The 14117-nt window shown below is 44.1% G+C and overlaps 1 protein-coding gene across 1 annotated transcript in view; it reads right to left on the bottom strand.

Moving 5' to 3' along the window:
* Positions 1–4642: 4642 nt before the first annotated feature.
* Positions 4643–14117, bottom strand: part of CASZ1 (castor zinc finger 1) — a 32547-nt gene continuing 23072 nt past the window's right edge. The window contains exons 8-12 of the mRNA XM_010005141.1: positions 12856–12997; positions 12168–12231; positions 9655–9815; positions 5970–6092; positions 4643–4982 (exon numbers count right to left, since the gene is read on the bottom strand). Of these exons, the coding sequence (XP_010003443.1) occupies positions 4643–4982; positions 5970–6092; positions 9655–9815; positions 12168–12231; positions 12856–12997 (830 nt within the window). The remainder of the gene's footprint in view (positions 4983–5969; positions 6093–9654; positions 9816–12167; positions 12232–12855; positions 12998–14117) is intronic.

The raw sequence follows: 14117 nt of genomic DNA, 5'->3' as shown, positions 1-14117 counted from the left end.
CATACCCCCAAATCCTTGAGAGTCTGGCTGTGAGTGTTTTGGCAAGAAAGCAATTCAGGAGCAAGCAGCCAAAGGGCCCAACACTAAATGTGGATCTAAAACTTCAATAACCAGTAAAGTCACCTGAGTAGGAACGCGATCAAAGTTCTTCCCCAGCATCCTTCTCATGTGCTTCCTGGCGTGGGATGTCATTTGGTGCTTGAGCAGGAAGGAGAACTGGCAGCCCTCACGAATGCAGTGGAAGTGGCTGTTCACCTGGTTATATTTGCAACCTACAGACAGAAAACCATTGTATGTATCACTTGAAAGGTACTAGGAGAGAAAGGGACTGTAGGGGAGATCATCTGGAGATAGAACAAGGCTGCTGCTACGTGGATGTATGATGGATTGAAAATTATGGTCACAGGTTCTTTAGGAACAGTCCTGAATGAAAAAACAAAACACATGATCTTTTGCCTGCTGAGCAACTGCAATAGAGGATTACAGTGTACAGAGATTTTAAAAGTGAGCCCGAGCTGCAGACTAGTCCCATTCCTCCTTGTTGGTTATCAAGGAACATTACCATTACATCTAGTAGTTCCTAATGCTCTCCAGTCTTAGCTAGCACCTTGTCCATTACAAAGGGAAACCAAACCGTGTCATACAAGTTACAATTACAAATACCCACCCATAGCTTAGAAATGAGACGTTCTTTTTTTCCTTTAACTGTGCTCTCAGAAAAGCAGTCTTTTCCAAGCTCTGGCTCTGGACACTGTATGCTATCTGGTCAGACAGAAATGAGCCAGGAAGTGTTTACTGACACTCCAAATTTGTTGTGTAATAGGGCCAGCCACTAAACAACAAGCAATTTATATGGGTTCTGGCATACAGCATTGACACATTTTCTTCCTTGTGGATAGTGCCATGCATGCTGGGAGTTCGTGTATCCAATTAACCAACAGTCCTAAACAGCTGCATTCTATAGGTGATAAGAAATGTCTTGTTGCAGTAAAAACACAGCTCTATCTATAATCAGGTTTTGTCTGTTCTCCATCATCCCTTAGCCATACCCTTACACATCTATCATCTATCTACACCCATACACCTTTGCTTACATCTCTTTCTTCCCACCCATATGTGTATATATGCACAAATATATATATATCTATATCTATATATCTAAAAACCCTATTCTCTGTTTGTTCAGAAACATTCACAGCCCTTAAAGCTGGCCAGTGCTTTCTGCACCTGCTATATATATATATATATATGTATATATACATATGCAACATGAAAAGCACAGAGATGTACAGAGAAGAAGACATGCAGGTACTTGTTGGTATAACCATATACACCCACACAAACACATCTTGCTACCCCATCCCTTGGATCCACACAAGCCAGTGCAGAGTGCTGGCTAAGTGTGTGGTTACTGCATGGCACCTGTACATACTGCTGGATGCCTGCACCCCAGAACTTCCAAAAATAAACCCTGCTGACACAGGCACAGCCTGCGGATGCCTGCCGCCAAACAGCTCCTGAGCCACCCAGCCCAGCCTTAGCTCACAGATAGCGTTTTATGTGCATGCCAAGTTTGTGTTTGTTTAGGTATTGCACTCCCCCACAGCCCCACCTCATCTGCCCTCCCCATCTCGTTGTGCTGTTCTCTGGGATGGAGAACAAACAGTGCTGGCGGGACTGAAACAGTATCAGCAAAGGGCAGGTGAAGGCTCGCCTGTTGCTAGGGCATCCGTGTGGGCTGGGTGTCATATATCATTGTCCTGCTTTGTCTAGCCCCTGCTATCACCTGAAACACCTCAAGTTGAGTAAATAACATACCTACTGTTGTGAAAATGAGACTGAGGTAAGTACTGGCTGTGGTGTGTTGACACTCATTACCCTGGTTACCACAAACAAGCCACCATTCTCCATGTATTCGAAGCTGAAAAGTTAGGTTCTGGTTATTGTGGCTATTCCCCTGCAATGTGAGAGAGCAGCACCCAGAACGTTATTCTGAACCCTGTTTTGTTTCAGCCTTTGTTCCAACCAGGAGTGACAGGGAGGACAGTCTGTGATAACATTAAGCTAAAACACAACTCAAAGGGTTAAGTGAATCCCAGGCAGTTCAGGCTAGAGTTCTGCTGGAGCTGCCTTTGGGGATTGCTCCAGTTCATAGCCCTGGATTTCAGCTTTAGTTACCTCCCTGGGAACACTTTCTACTTTCTGTTGTGCGTTTGTTTTACCAGCTTTACACTCAAGGCACTTAGATTTAATAACTACTGTAATGCTGCTAATAGCTCTGGTAAGTGGGCAAGGGCCACATCTCAGGCACTTCCTTGGGCCCTGCTCTGGTGGGAGGCTGGCACAAAACACCAGTGGCTGCAGAGAATGGTTTCAAGAGAAGGGAGCAGTTTAGTTAATGCTCTTCTCCATACCAGCTGCCTTGGTACAGGAAGAGCTGCACACAAGGCACACATCAGAACAGGCATCTGCTTTGCTTTACTCCAAAGAGCACCCTTGAACTCTACACAACGCAAGCAGTAGGCCAAGACTACAAAGTACAAAAAAACCCCCAAAACCAACCAACCAACCAAAAGGTCTTGACAAATAGTTAAAAAGGAAAAGCAAAAGGGATGCTGTATCTCCAAACAAATACATAGATATATCTCTATCTATCTAGCTTCTACACTACAGTTTCTATCCATTTTACTTCGGTCTAGTTGGGAAAACATGCTGTAACTCAGGCAGATCAGGAACTGCTTTCTGTTTTGTTCCATTTCTTGTTTAGTGATTTAATGACTAAATATACCACAAGCATAAATCACGGGCTCTAACGCATGGCATTCTCAGCCTGGACATGGGACAGACCACATGAGAAAGGTGACAGGGGAAAGAGAAGAAAACTCACCTAGTCTGCCACACTCTTCCCGCTTGGTAAAATACTTGAAGCCATTGGCTGCCCTTCTCTCTGCCTTCTCATGCTTTTTCACGTGCCAGGGCAGTTTGGTGGTGATGTTAGTCACAAAGTAGCAGCCAGGACGAAGACAGTGGTAATGCCCTCGCATCCTGAATTCACAGTGCTAGAGAGGAGCAAACAAGGCAGATTGCTTTAAGCATATGTATCTGAAACAAGAGCACTCTCATCTGCCTGCCACTAATGCTGTTCCTCTGAGCCATGAGAAAGAGGCCTCAACTGATGCTCTAGTCACAGCCACTGCATCTTCCACAAGCCGCAATGCAAACTTGTTCCTGTCATGTATTGTCTTGTGCTACTCTACACTGAGATACCCAAAACCTAACCTGTGCTTTTCCCTGGCATCCATCACTGATTTTAGTTTTATGTCTCTTATATCATTCTAGCTGCCTTGTCCACTTCACCCAAATCAAAGAAACACAAAAGCAGTGCGATATTCCATTTGATGGAAACAAAACATTTTGCTAGGCCATGTAATGAAGACCATTGTGTGGTTCTGTACTTGTACTCAGCCTCACTTCCTACTGGCCAGTCTCCCTCCTCTCTCCCATTCTTCTCCCCCACACATTCCCTGGGGAGCACTGCTTTGGAATGGCTCTTACCTGGTTCGGACAGAGACACTGCAGGGAATAGTAAGCAAACTGGTCTCGCACATTCACCAGATTGTTGTTGGGGTTGATGTGGTCCAGGCAGTGGGATTCTGCCTTGCCAGAGGTTTTGCACACATACTTGCAGTTCCCAAAGAGACAGTGGAAGTGGAATTTGTTGGCGTACTTGCAGTCCGTTGCCAGGCAGGGATCACTGGAATAAATCCAAAACCCAATCATCACCTTTACTCATTTCACGTTTGTTTCTTTGCCAAAATTTAATTCAAGGGGAGCCCAGCTGAAGCCTCTGTTCCAGACCTGGCCTACAGATTTCCCATAGCCACCTTCCTCTCAAGTAAAATCGATGCTGGCAACACTACTACAATCCACCAAGCTAGTGCAATTTCTTGATTAAGCTTATTAAAATACAGCAATGCATGGTGGGTTCTGTAGTCTTTTGAGGGCCACACTTCCAATTTAAAGCTCTCTCGAGGTCTGAATAGATGCCATCTCTCCCCTTCTGCCTCTGCTTACCTCAATGGGTTCAGATGGTTTCTCCTATCTCAATTTTGTGTAACTAAAATGAAATTCTTGGGCAGACACTCTGCAAGTCCAGGGCTTCTCCTGATTAGACAAAATCAGCAGTGGCCTGTTTAATCAGCTAAATGGTTTTGGTTCCCCACTCCCCCACTGATTTTTGCTCAGCTACAGAAACTCATGGTCTCAGACTTGCAGCAAGATCTGGAGGTTGGGCTAGTCTGGTGTTGAGCTGAAACCTTTGAAAAGGCCACACCTGCTCTGTAGCCTTCAGTGTCAAAAAATACCTCATGAGAGGTGTGAAAAGGGCTTAAATGGTATGTCAGCAAGGTCATTTCATACCTAAAAGTGCTCCCATATCTACTTGAAAATCCTGTTTTTTTTTCCTAGGATAACCAAAGGTATTTTCTAGAAGTAAATCTTCTGTGAGGTAAAGCCCAGAGTTCTTTCTAGACAGAAGGTCTCTCAGTAGGTAAATACAGATGTAGTTCTACAGCTTTGAGAAGCAGTAGGGAGGGGGCTGCAAGGCTGGAGAGGACACAAGAAGGAAAGCTGCATCTACAACTTACTTCTCCTGGAACTGGAGAAATCCCGGTTTGACCTGAGGCTTGGCATTCTCCAGGGAGGTTGTTGCCAAGGGTGAAGTTGCCAGGTTAGGCACTGATGCTGGGATCTGAGGCATCTGGGGTATGGTTGAAGCCAGCTGCTTCCAAGCTAGCAGTGTGGGGGCAGAGGGGACAGTCGCTGGGCTTGGAGTGGGCACGTCAAGGGCAGGAGCACTTGCCATGGTGACAGAAGTAGCAGATGGTGATGAAGGGGCCAGCGAAGCCTTATTCTCAGTAGTAGTTGAGAAGGGAGACTCAGAGTTACTTTTCACAGTTCCACCCTCAGTTCGGAAGTGAAAGCTGCAAAAAGAGTAATTCAGACAAAAGATTTTTGACCACTGCATGTAACTTGTGGGGGCAGCTGCTGGAGGTCTTATTCATGCTTTACTTGGGCAAATCTACCACTGCCTTTAAAAGGAACTTGGTGTGATTCTGAACCGCAGATTATACTCTGTAGATATTTGCAACAGGCAACATTTCCCTTCCTTTGCCTCACTGTAACAGTGAGAGTGCATCTGAAATACATTCTTCACCCAGGAGTCATCTGGAGTTCTGAGCAGGCTGCACAGCCTCTGGAATACAGGCTGCATTATCCAGCCTACAGCTCTGCCTACCACACTCTGGCTACCAAACTCTGTTACTTGCCAAAATTATAGAAAATGACATATAATACAGCACAATATAGAATATGGCAGGGTGAGAAGGAGGTTGTTGTTGGGCTGGACAATTTAACTGCTTCATTTCAAGATCCTTATTCACATGCTTTGAATCTCTTAAAACCTAAGGGCTAGGGAATTAAAAGAGATTTGTCATAACAAGACAAAGAACTTTCTATACTGCAGTGATGGGGAGCTGTCTAAGCCACAAAAAGTCAGTATCAAGTGACAACAGTTGGGTTTACAAGATCCTCCCATATTTTCTTATTTCTTTGTATGGTGTATTTGGGTGCTGTTAAGAAATATGGGTCTCCTTGAACACCCTGTCTGTCAAGTAGGGTGTGGAAAAACACAAACGTCCAATTCTCAGCCTTGCCAATCCTGTGAGAGCCATCCCTTTTTCACAAGTTGAGCATGTTTATTGTGAAGCTAAATTAAAGAAAGAGGACACAGTGTTATGCAAAAACTTTAGCTGAGCACATTTACACAGGAAGCACGTGGATGCCCCGTTTGCTGCCCTCAGGACTGCCCACCTTCCTGCTCTTGAGCACAGTGACCCAACAGGGGCTCTCTCATCCTGCAACATGTGTGTGGTTGAGTTTTCCCAAGGCTTCCCAAGGCTCCTACTTACTTGGCATGTTTGATGGCTCCATCCAGGGTGCTGAACAGGGCCCCACACTCCTCCACCACACAGTGGAAATGCACCTTGTGGAGAAAGTCGCACTGCGCATCGCAGAAGTCCTTGGTACCAAACCTGGCCAAATCAGACAAGCAGGCATCTTATGGCAGGTCTCAGGGGAGAGGTGGTGTTGGAACACACTTATTTTCTTCGGTTTTTCAACTCTCCTACCATCCTATTCTCTAATGTCACTGTCCCTGCTGTACAAACAGCACTGGTGGCATTGTTGCTTGGTTATTGCTTGTTACATAGATCTGAACGTGCAGAACAAGAACCTAATTTCTCTCCAACTGAACTTAACCAAGGAACTCCTACTCACTTTTAGTGGGAGCCAAATACAGAACTACTCTGAAACAAAAGCTGAACATCATTAGTGTTGTGGAGAGTCTGTGTACAAAGCCAAGGCTCTGAGAAGGATCAAAGGTTGGTAAATTAAGGGAAATCCAGACCAAGAGGACACTGCTGAAACATTGTGGGTAATTTTCTTTTCAGTTTCACTTTACTGCAATTAGCAAAAGGGAAGAAACAACAGTGGTTCAAGAGGATCTAGAGCCAGAATCTGCCCACCCCTCACTTTGAAACAACAGGGTGTCACAAAGGTTGGAGATACTAAGTATCAGCTACACACCACAAAGCATGGTATCATCAGCAAATTTGCTGAGAATACACTTAATCTCACTGTCCATGTCTCCAACAAAGATGTTAAACAGCCCTGGTCACAATACTGACCCCTGAGGGACACCACTGGTCACCTGCCTCCATTTGGACATTGAGCAATTGACCACAACTCTCTGGGGGTGGCCATCTCTTATCCACCAAGTGGTCCATCTGTCAAATCCATGCCTTGTCAGTTTGGAGACCAGGATGTCATGTGGGACAGTCTCAAACACCCTGCACAAACCCAGGTAGATGACGCCAGTTGCTCTGCCACCATTCACCATCTCTGTAGCCTTGTTCTAGAAGGCCACCAGACTGGTCAGGCATGACTTGCCCTTAGTGAAGAGTAGCACAAATACCTGTGATTGCAGGAAATTCCAGAATCACAGGGAATCAAGAAATCAAGTGAAAAACACTGGCAGGAAGGATTTGAAACTTAACAAGGGAATCTTGCATAATTAAGATACAACAAACTACAACTGCTCTGATGAGCAGGAAAGCAAGAAACAAACAGCAGGCTGTGTGGTCCCAGGAGGGAATTCTTAGCAATTTGAGGGTAAAGGAAGAAGAAAAAACACTTGTACTGGAGAAGGAAAGTCAAGGCATATAGAATTTGTGCAGTCAGTTAAGGCTTGTAGGGAGAAGATGAAGGAATGGTGTGGTAAGAGGTAAGAAATCAAGTTATTGCAAGATAAAGGGGTTGTTTTTTATCAGAGACAAGAGGTATTGTACTTAGAAAGTCCAATAAAAATGGCAGGTGATGAATAAAAAATGGCTGCCTTATAAAATTTGGTTTCGATAGGAAAACTAAAAACAAACCAGACAATTAGGGATAAAGTGAAGGCCTTCTACAAGAGCAGATAAAGGACTGGTTGGAAAATATAAGTAAGCACAGATCAGCCAGTCTGGATGATGTATGTCCTGAAGTGCAATGGAAATTAACTCACAAACTGACTGCATTACTGTTTGCTATTTTTTAAGTCATAGAGAAGAGAAAGATACTAGTAAGTTGAAAAAATAATAATAATATTAAACATATAGTTACTGATTCTTTCAGGAGAAAAAAGACAAGTGATCTTTGGCAATTAACATACCTCTGGTCTTAACTTCTCCTTCTAGTAAAGTAATGGAACAAATATTAAGAGGGAGGAGAAAATCATTAAACATCTCGAGGATAAAGGAACCATGAGCAATAAACAGCATCAGGATTATAAAGAATAAATCTTGCCAGACATATTTAATTGCTTTTTTTGATAGAATTACAAAATTAGTGGATGAAGGGATGCAATATATTTGGATTTTAGTAAAGCATTTTGATACAGTCTCACATATGCTTAGAATTAATTCAAATTGGCCTGAATGTGAATGCTACCTCATGGATTGAAAACTGGCTGGAGGACTGTAAACAAAGGCTAATGACAAACAGCAACATATTGAGGTGGGAGGAGCGATCTTGTGAATACTGCAAGGATGACTTTGGTTAGGTCTGAGCTTATTTAACATCTTCATTAGTAATCTAGGAGAAGGAGTAAACAGCGTTGTTAATGAAATGCACGGAAGATACTGGACTGGGAGGAGTTGGCAACACCAAAGAAAGGGAAGCAAAATAACATCAAGAGGCCTTGCAAGGCAAGGGAGAGGGTTCAAAATCTGAGAACTGTATTTGGGAACATTCAGAAACGGCTTCTGGGGAGCATGGGGAGTGTTTGTCACACACAGGGGACTCATGAGAGCAACATTAAAAGCAATTCAGTCTAAGAGTGGATGGTAAACATGGTATATACACATCATGCAGTATAGATGCAGACAGGGCAGCCTGGTTGTGAGCTGCAGATATGGGAGGCAGGAAGCTTGTCCTGTCTGGTGTGGTACTGGAGGAACAGCTGCTCAGTTCTGCACCCAGGCAGGGAACAGCAAGAATGACAAAAGCAACATCATGGTCAGCAGGCTGAAGGGACTAATTTACTAAGTCAGATTAAAGGAAGTAAATAAGCTTGGTTAAACAGTATGCTGAAAGTCTGTGAATATCTGAAGGGGATGAACTCCAATTGCAGAGAGGAATTATCTGCTGTGGTTCAAGGGGATATAACCAAGAGAATGGCAACAAAATTACACATATGGAAATTCAGGCAGCATACCATGAAAAAAACCCTGACAGTGAAACATATTAGGTGGTAGAATAATGCTGCCAGAGACAAGAAAATAGCCACACTGCTTGGCATAATTAAAATTAGGCTGGACAAAATGCAAATAGACTGCAGGGAAGGATCTCACGCTGGCCAGAGGCAGATGGACTAGGAGACCTTCTAGTCTTCTCCACTGAAGTTTGTGATTTATGAAGTGTCCACAGGCATTTGTAGGCAACTCTCTGTGTCAGAGCACGAACCCATGTGTCTGTTGGGTGTATCTGTGTATGCTCAAAGCCTGTGTCTGTCTGAGCATGTACGTGCATGTGTCTGTGTGTGGGTGAGTTTTGTATCTGTTCCATTTTTCCTTTCAAGCCTCCTTGTCTACCACAAAACCAACAGAAACCACCTCAGTTCCCATACCCCTTTAGTCCTTATTTTGTTTTGGTGGATACTCCCATGATCAGAGGAAAGGCCACAGCAAGTGGTGTAGGGCAGCTGTGACCCATGGCCCAACAGAAGTTCAGTGCCAGGAGTGAGCTGCAGTGGGGCCCTGGAACTTGCAGACAGGACATGAAGAGGAGCCTAAGATGAAGTCCAGGCTAACAGCACTGTGTGAAGATCTGTGCTTGTCACTGCCTCTTCAGATCCCTTTGCAAAATAATTCTATGTGGACAGATTTTTTTTAGGACATTAACACCTACTGCAGCCAGCCGGGACTGAGGACTAAATGCACAGAATTAGGCCTTTAAATTCAAGAGAACTCTGCATTCAAGTGTGAACTAGTAAGCCAGACACTTTACAAAGGTAATTATTTTCCCTCTCCTCTATTCCCAGTTCCATGCTCTCCTTACCGGCGCAGGTACATCTTCCATGGCTCAGAGAGCTTCTCCTGGACAAGTGCCTTCACTGCCTTGCCCAAGTACTGTGTCGGCTCTGCAGCCCCAGCCTGGCTGCCATCTCCTTCAGTCTTAATGTTCAGCAGGTTGCCAAGGCTGGCACTGGTCTTGGACATCTGGAACAAGAACATAGACACTGGATCAGCACACAGCCATGGACACTGCCAGTCTGGATACCCTCAGGACTGTCCCATGGAAAGCCGTGTCTTCAAAGCATCAAGAGGGAAGACAAGAAGTCTGTATAGGCTGCCTAAACTGCATCAGCAAAGCTTAGGAACACCTCACTCTTCTGCATCCTCCACCCAACTATCACAGAGTACTCAGGTGCCCATCTAATATTCATGGCTCTCATCTAAAGTAATGAAGCATCATGTCTACTTTATACATGGGGAAACTGAGGTTAAGAGAGACAAACCCTGTTTGAGTATGGAAAAGGTCTGCAGGCCTAAACATCTATAACCCTACAAAATGCTGGTCTCAGTACAGAGCTAGTGACAGAACTGGTAAGCTCTAGTTCATTTAGAGTCATCTTATTCCAGCCACAAGGATGTCTTCTTTCACTTCTTTAAAGTGAAATAGATTGTACACAGAGAAGGTTTAGAGGTCCAAGCATATGATGGATAGGACAGAAAAAAGGAGTCACTTAACAATGGTTAGAGAGAAGGTTTTCTTTCATAATAAACAGACAATATCCTAGACCCTTTCTTTCTTTGTTGTGCTCTCAAGTACCTCCCATTACAACAGTGAAATTCACAGCAAGAATAAAATGCAGGATTGGGCCCAATACGTGCATGATAAACTCCACCCACTGGAGGATCTTGAAGCCCTTTATAAATATCAGTTAATTAAGTCTGACAGCCCCCCTAAATAAACTGCAATACGCTACAGGAACCCTGGCTATTTGAGGCTCTCTTAATGCCCCCTGAAGGTAAAGCTCCTGCTGTTGTGTGCAGACTGCATATCTTTATGGTTGGAGTCAGAAATTCAGGTGGTCTCTTCCCATTGGTGTTTGTTGGGCAATCAGTTTCTGTAAAGGGTTCTTTTTCCTAGATAATAGAGGACTTCTCCAGGAAGAGAAATTGTGTGTAGCAAGAGGAAGTGTGTTCCTGAGCACACTGAGCTTGATTCCACAATCCTTAGTCTTGGAATAGGCTCCTTCCAATCAGTGGGCTCTGTTCTTTGCTGGGTTATGTCATCAGTTAATCCCATTCCTTCTTTAAAAAAGGAACAAACCTGAAGTATTTTGTACCTGTGCTACACTTATTTTACACAACATAAAGAATCTCACACAGGGCTGCACAGAAACAAATGCTTATTTCTAAGCATACAATAAAATCATATATTGTCCTGGAGATTTTCAAGTGAGGTATCTAACGAAACAGAATTTCCTTGAGCTGGGGCCTTCAGAAAGGCTCAGGACCCTAGACAGCAGACTTAGTAAATACATTTATTCACTAGAGGAAGAGCTGCCTGTTTGGAATCACTAAAGGGACTCTATGCAGGAAGGAACAAGAAGTTAAGTTTAAAAGGGAACATCAAAAACCCAGTGTAACCAAGAGCCAATGGAGGAGAAAAGTTGCATCAGGATAAACACAGAAATTAAACAGCACAGAGAAAAAAAGAGTGATGAAATAAGAGAGAAAGGAGGTGAGAGATTAGTAGACAAAGTCACTGTGCCCTCTCTCTTGAGGGTTATATGGCCTTGATGCATGTAACGCCCAGGGCCAAGGGGATGGCAACAGTTGTGTCTGTAAAACCTATCACAGAGTAGAATATTAAAGCATGGCTGAAAGGCTGCCCTGATCCTACTGCAGTTGTATGTAACAGCAAAAATTAATCTTGGTACAGTAGAATTTTTCATGTGAAAGGGAAATAATATATTTGAGATGATGTATAATTTAAGGAAAAAGTAAGGAAAAAAAGAAACCGTGCATTATCTAAAATAAATATTCTAGAACACATCAAAGTGAGCTCTGTTGGACACCATTACTCACACCAGAAAGACAGAAATTGATGATTTTGGCTCAAAACTTCTAATTTTTTTCTCCTTTTTCATAAAACCAAACTATTCTCCACCTCCTCCCCCAATGAAACAAAATGTTTTTAAGTAAATAAACAAAACGAGTGACTGTAAAAAGAGCGAGAGAGAAGTTGCCAGGTTTGGGAAATAAAAATGAAACCAAATAATAATCATCTTTCGGAGCCCTCCTCTGTCTAGAAAAGATGGGGAAAAAAAAAAGGTGTCAGAGGCTGCAATATATTTCTTCAGCCAGTTCATTAAATTAATTCGTAAGCAGCGGCTCTGAAATTATATCCGATGAAAAATGGTCTCAAAATTTAAATGGTACAAACTCATCTTATTAGAGGCAAAACATTAAAAAACAAACGCGTCTCTTCCCCCCTCCCGCCATGGCAGCTTTAATTTCTCTTGGTGGGGGCAATGGAGGCGTGTGATGGATGGCTCTTACCTTATTCATAAGCGAGGATAAAAGAGATGAATTTGCTGAGACTGTGTGGCCATTTGATTCATTACTGGAACACACAAACCAACAGGGTTTAGTTAAGATGTGCACAGGGACTGTGAGCTCTGAGATTAATCCTTCTCCCTTCAAGCTGCCTCACTCCTCACCTGCTCCAAGCAGAGGAAGAGAACGATGCCCACCCTCTCCTGGGCAGGCCAAACACTTACTTGTGATAGCCAAGATGGAGAAAAGAAGGTCCCAAGTCTGCAGAATGCAGTTCTTTCAGTTACTAAGCAGTCCAGACCTCTTTCTCCAGTGTCCACACCATTAATTTTTTTATTAGCTGACTCACAACCCAACCCATGTTTTACTCCTTCATTGCATTAGAACTTTGAAAAATATGCCCCAAACCACGGGGGATGCTGAGAGAAGACCCACACTGCCAGGGACACGGACCCACGGATTTCAGAGGGGAGCACAAGAGGCAGGGCTCTTGTAAAAAAGTCAGTAGGTGCTTGTGAGCCCAGAAAAAGGCCTAGAGAACACAGCCTTGTGCCTCCAGTTTGGGGGCATCCAACTCAGCTACTGTGAAACTACCTTTCATCAATGTGTGTGCTCTCATGTCAAGGTACAGAAACTTCTCAGAGGTTGAGGCTGGAAGAGCTAAATGTGCCTGCCTGCACCCTTCTCTCACCTATGGTCCTTGACGCTCAGGTCCAGGCTGTGCTCCTGCAAGGAGTCCTGACTGGCAGCAGATGATGATCCCATGGCCTCCACAGGTTCCTGCTTCACCTGAGCTGGATTGAACCGTCCGGGAGCTGCTGGTTGTCCATTCCCTGCTTGAGAAAGACACCAAAGTTAAAAGCAAAAATTAAATTTAAAATGTTGGTCTAAAATGAGGTTACAGTGGCAAATAAGTAAGTTAAATCACTAGCACCAGTGCATAAATGGAAAAAGCAAATAAAAAGTGTGGGGGGAGGGAAGTGCTGGGATTGCTGGTCAGCGTTTATTGCCAAATTGACATGATGGGTTCTGACGTCCACTCCAGCGTGGAAATTCTTCAAGTGATAATTATTGCAAAATTATGTCAAAGTTGTCCAGGCTATGGGCCCTTTAAAGGAGAAGGGCGGAAGGAGCGTGGGGGAGACCTGATTCTCTGCACAAACTGTCATAACTAATTTGCGGGGCTGCCTCTTAAGCGTTTATTAAAGACTCTGTTAATGCTGAGGCAACGTGGCAGCTTTCGACTGCTAGTCAAGCCCCTCTCCTGTCCCCAGTCCCCGCGTTGCCGTAGCGACCGCCAGGACCTGCCACTGCGCCTGCCCAGCAGGAGCATCTGCCCTGGTGGGGCTATCGAAGGTGACAGCCAATGGGACTGGTTCAAACTGCACGACCTCTTGCCACCACCATCATGTTGTGCCTGCAAAAAGGGAGGAAACTCTTCTCCTTTGGGAGGAGGTTTAAGTGCTGAGCCCACGAAAGAGAAATTCAAATTCAAGGAAGGGAAGAAAAGAGGAAAGGAGAGAATCCAGGAGGACAAATAAAAGAAAAAAAATAAATTAGGAAGAACTGCAAAGAAAAAAGGAGGGAAAAAAAGTTGCTGACAGGAACATGTCTGCAGAGCTTTCTTCCACAATCCCCAAGTGACTAAAATATTAATTTACCCTCTGGCAGTACAGCTGACGGCGAGCTGCTTCTCAGACAGCAAGTGGCATTTTATTAAAAAATAAAGGAAAACAGTTCCCTCAATGACCTTTCTCTGCTTTAGGAAACAATTTTTCAAATAATAATTTTAAAAGTATGTGAAATTTCCCCTCCCTCTTTAATCAGATCACTCCATCCTACTCCCTCACTGCAGCAACAGGCTGTGGGACAGCCCTACGCCACGGGGGCTGCCAGGCAGAGCCTCCCCTCCACCCCCCACATTGCCCTCTGTGAGCTGACCATGTTCAGCAG

The sequence above is a fragment of the Chaetura pelagica genome, unplaced genomic scaffold, assembly GCF_000747805.2.
Source record: "Chaetura pelagica isolate M959 unplaced genomic scaffold, ChaPel_1.0 scaffold159, whole genome shotgun sequence".
Taxonomy (NCBI): Eukaryota; Metazoa; Chordata; class Aves; order Apodiformes; family Apodidae; genus Chaetura; species Chaetura pelagica.
This window is presented reverse-complemented; position numbering and strand designations above follow the sequence as displayed.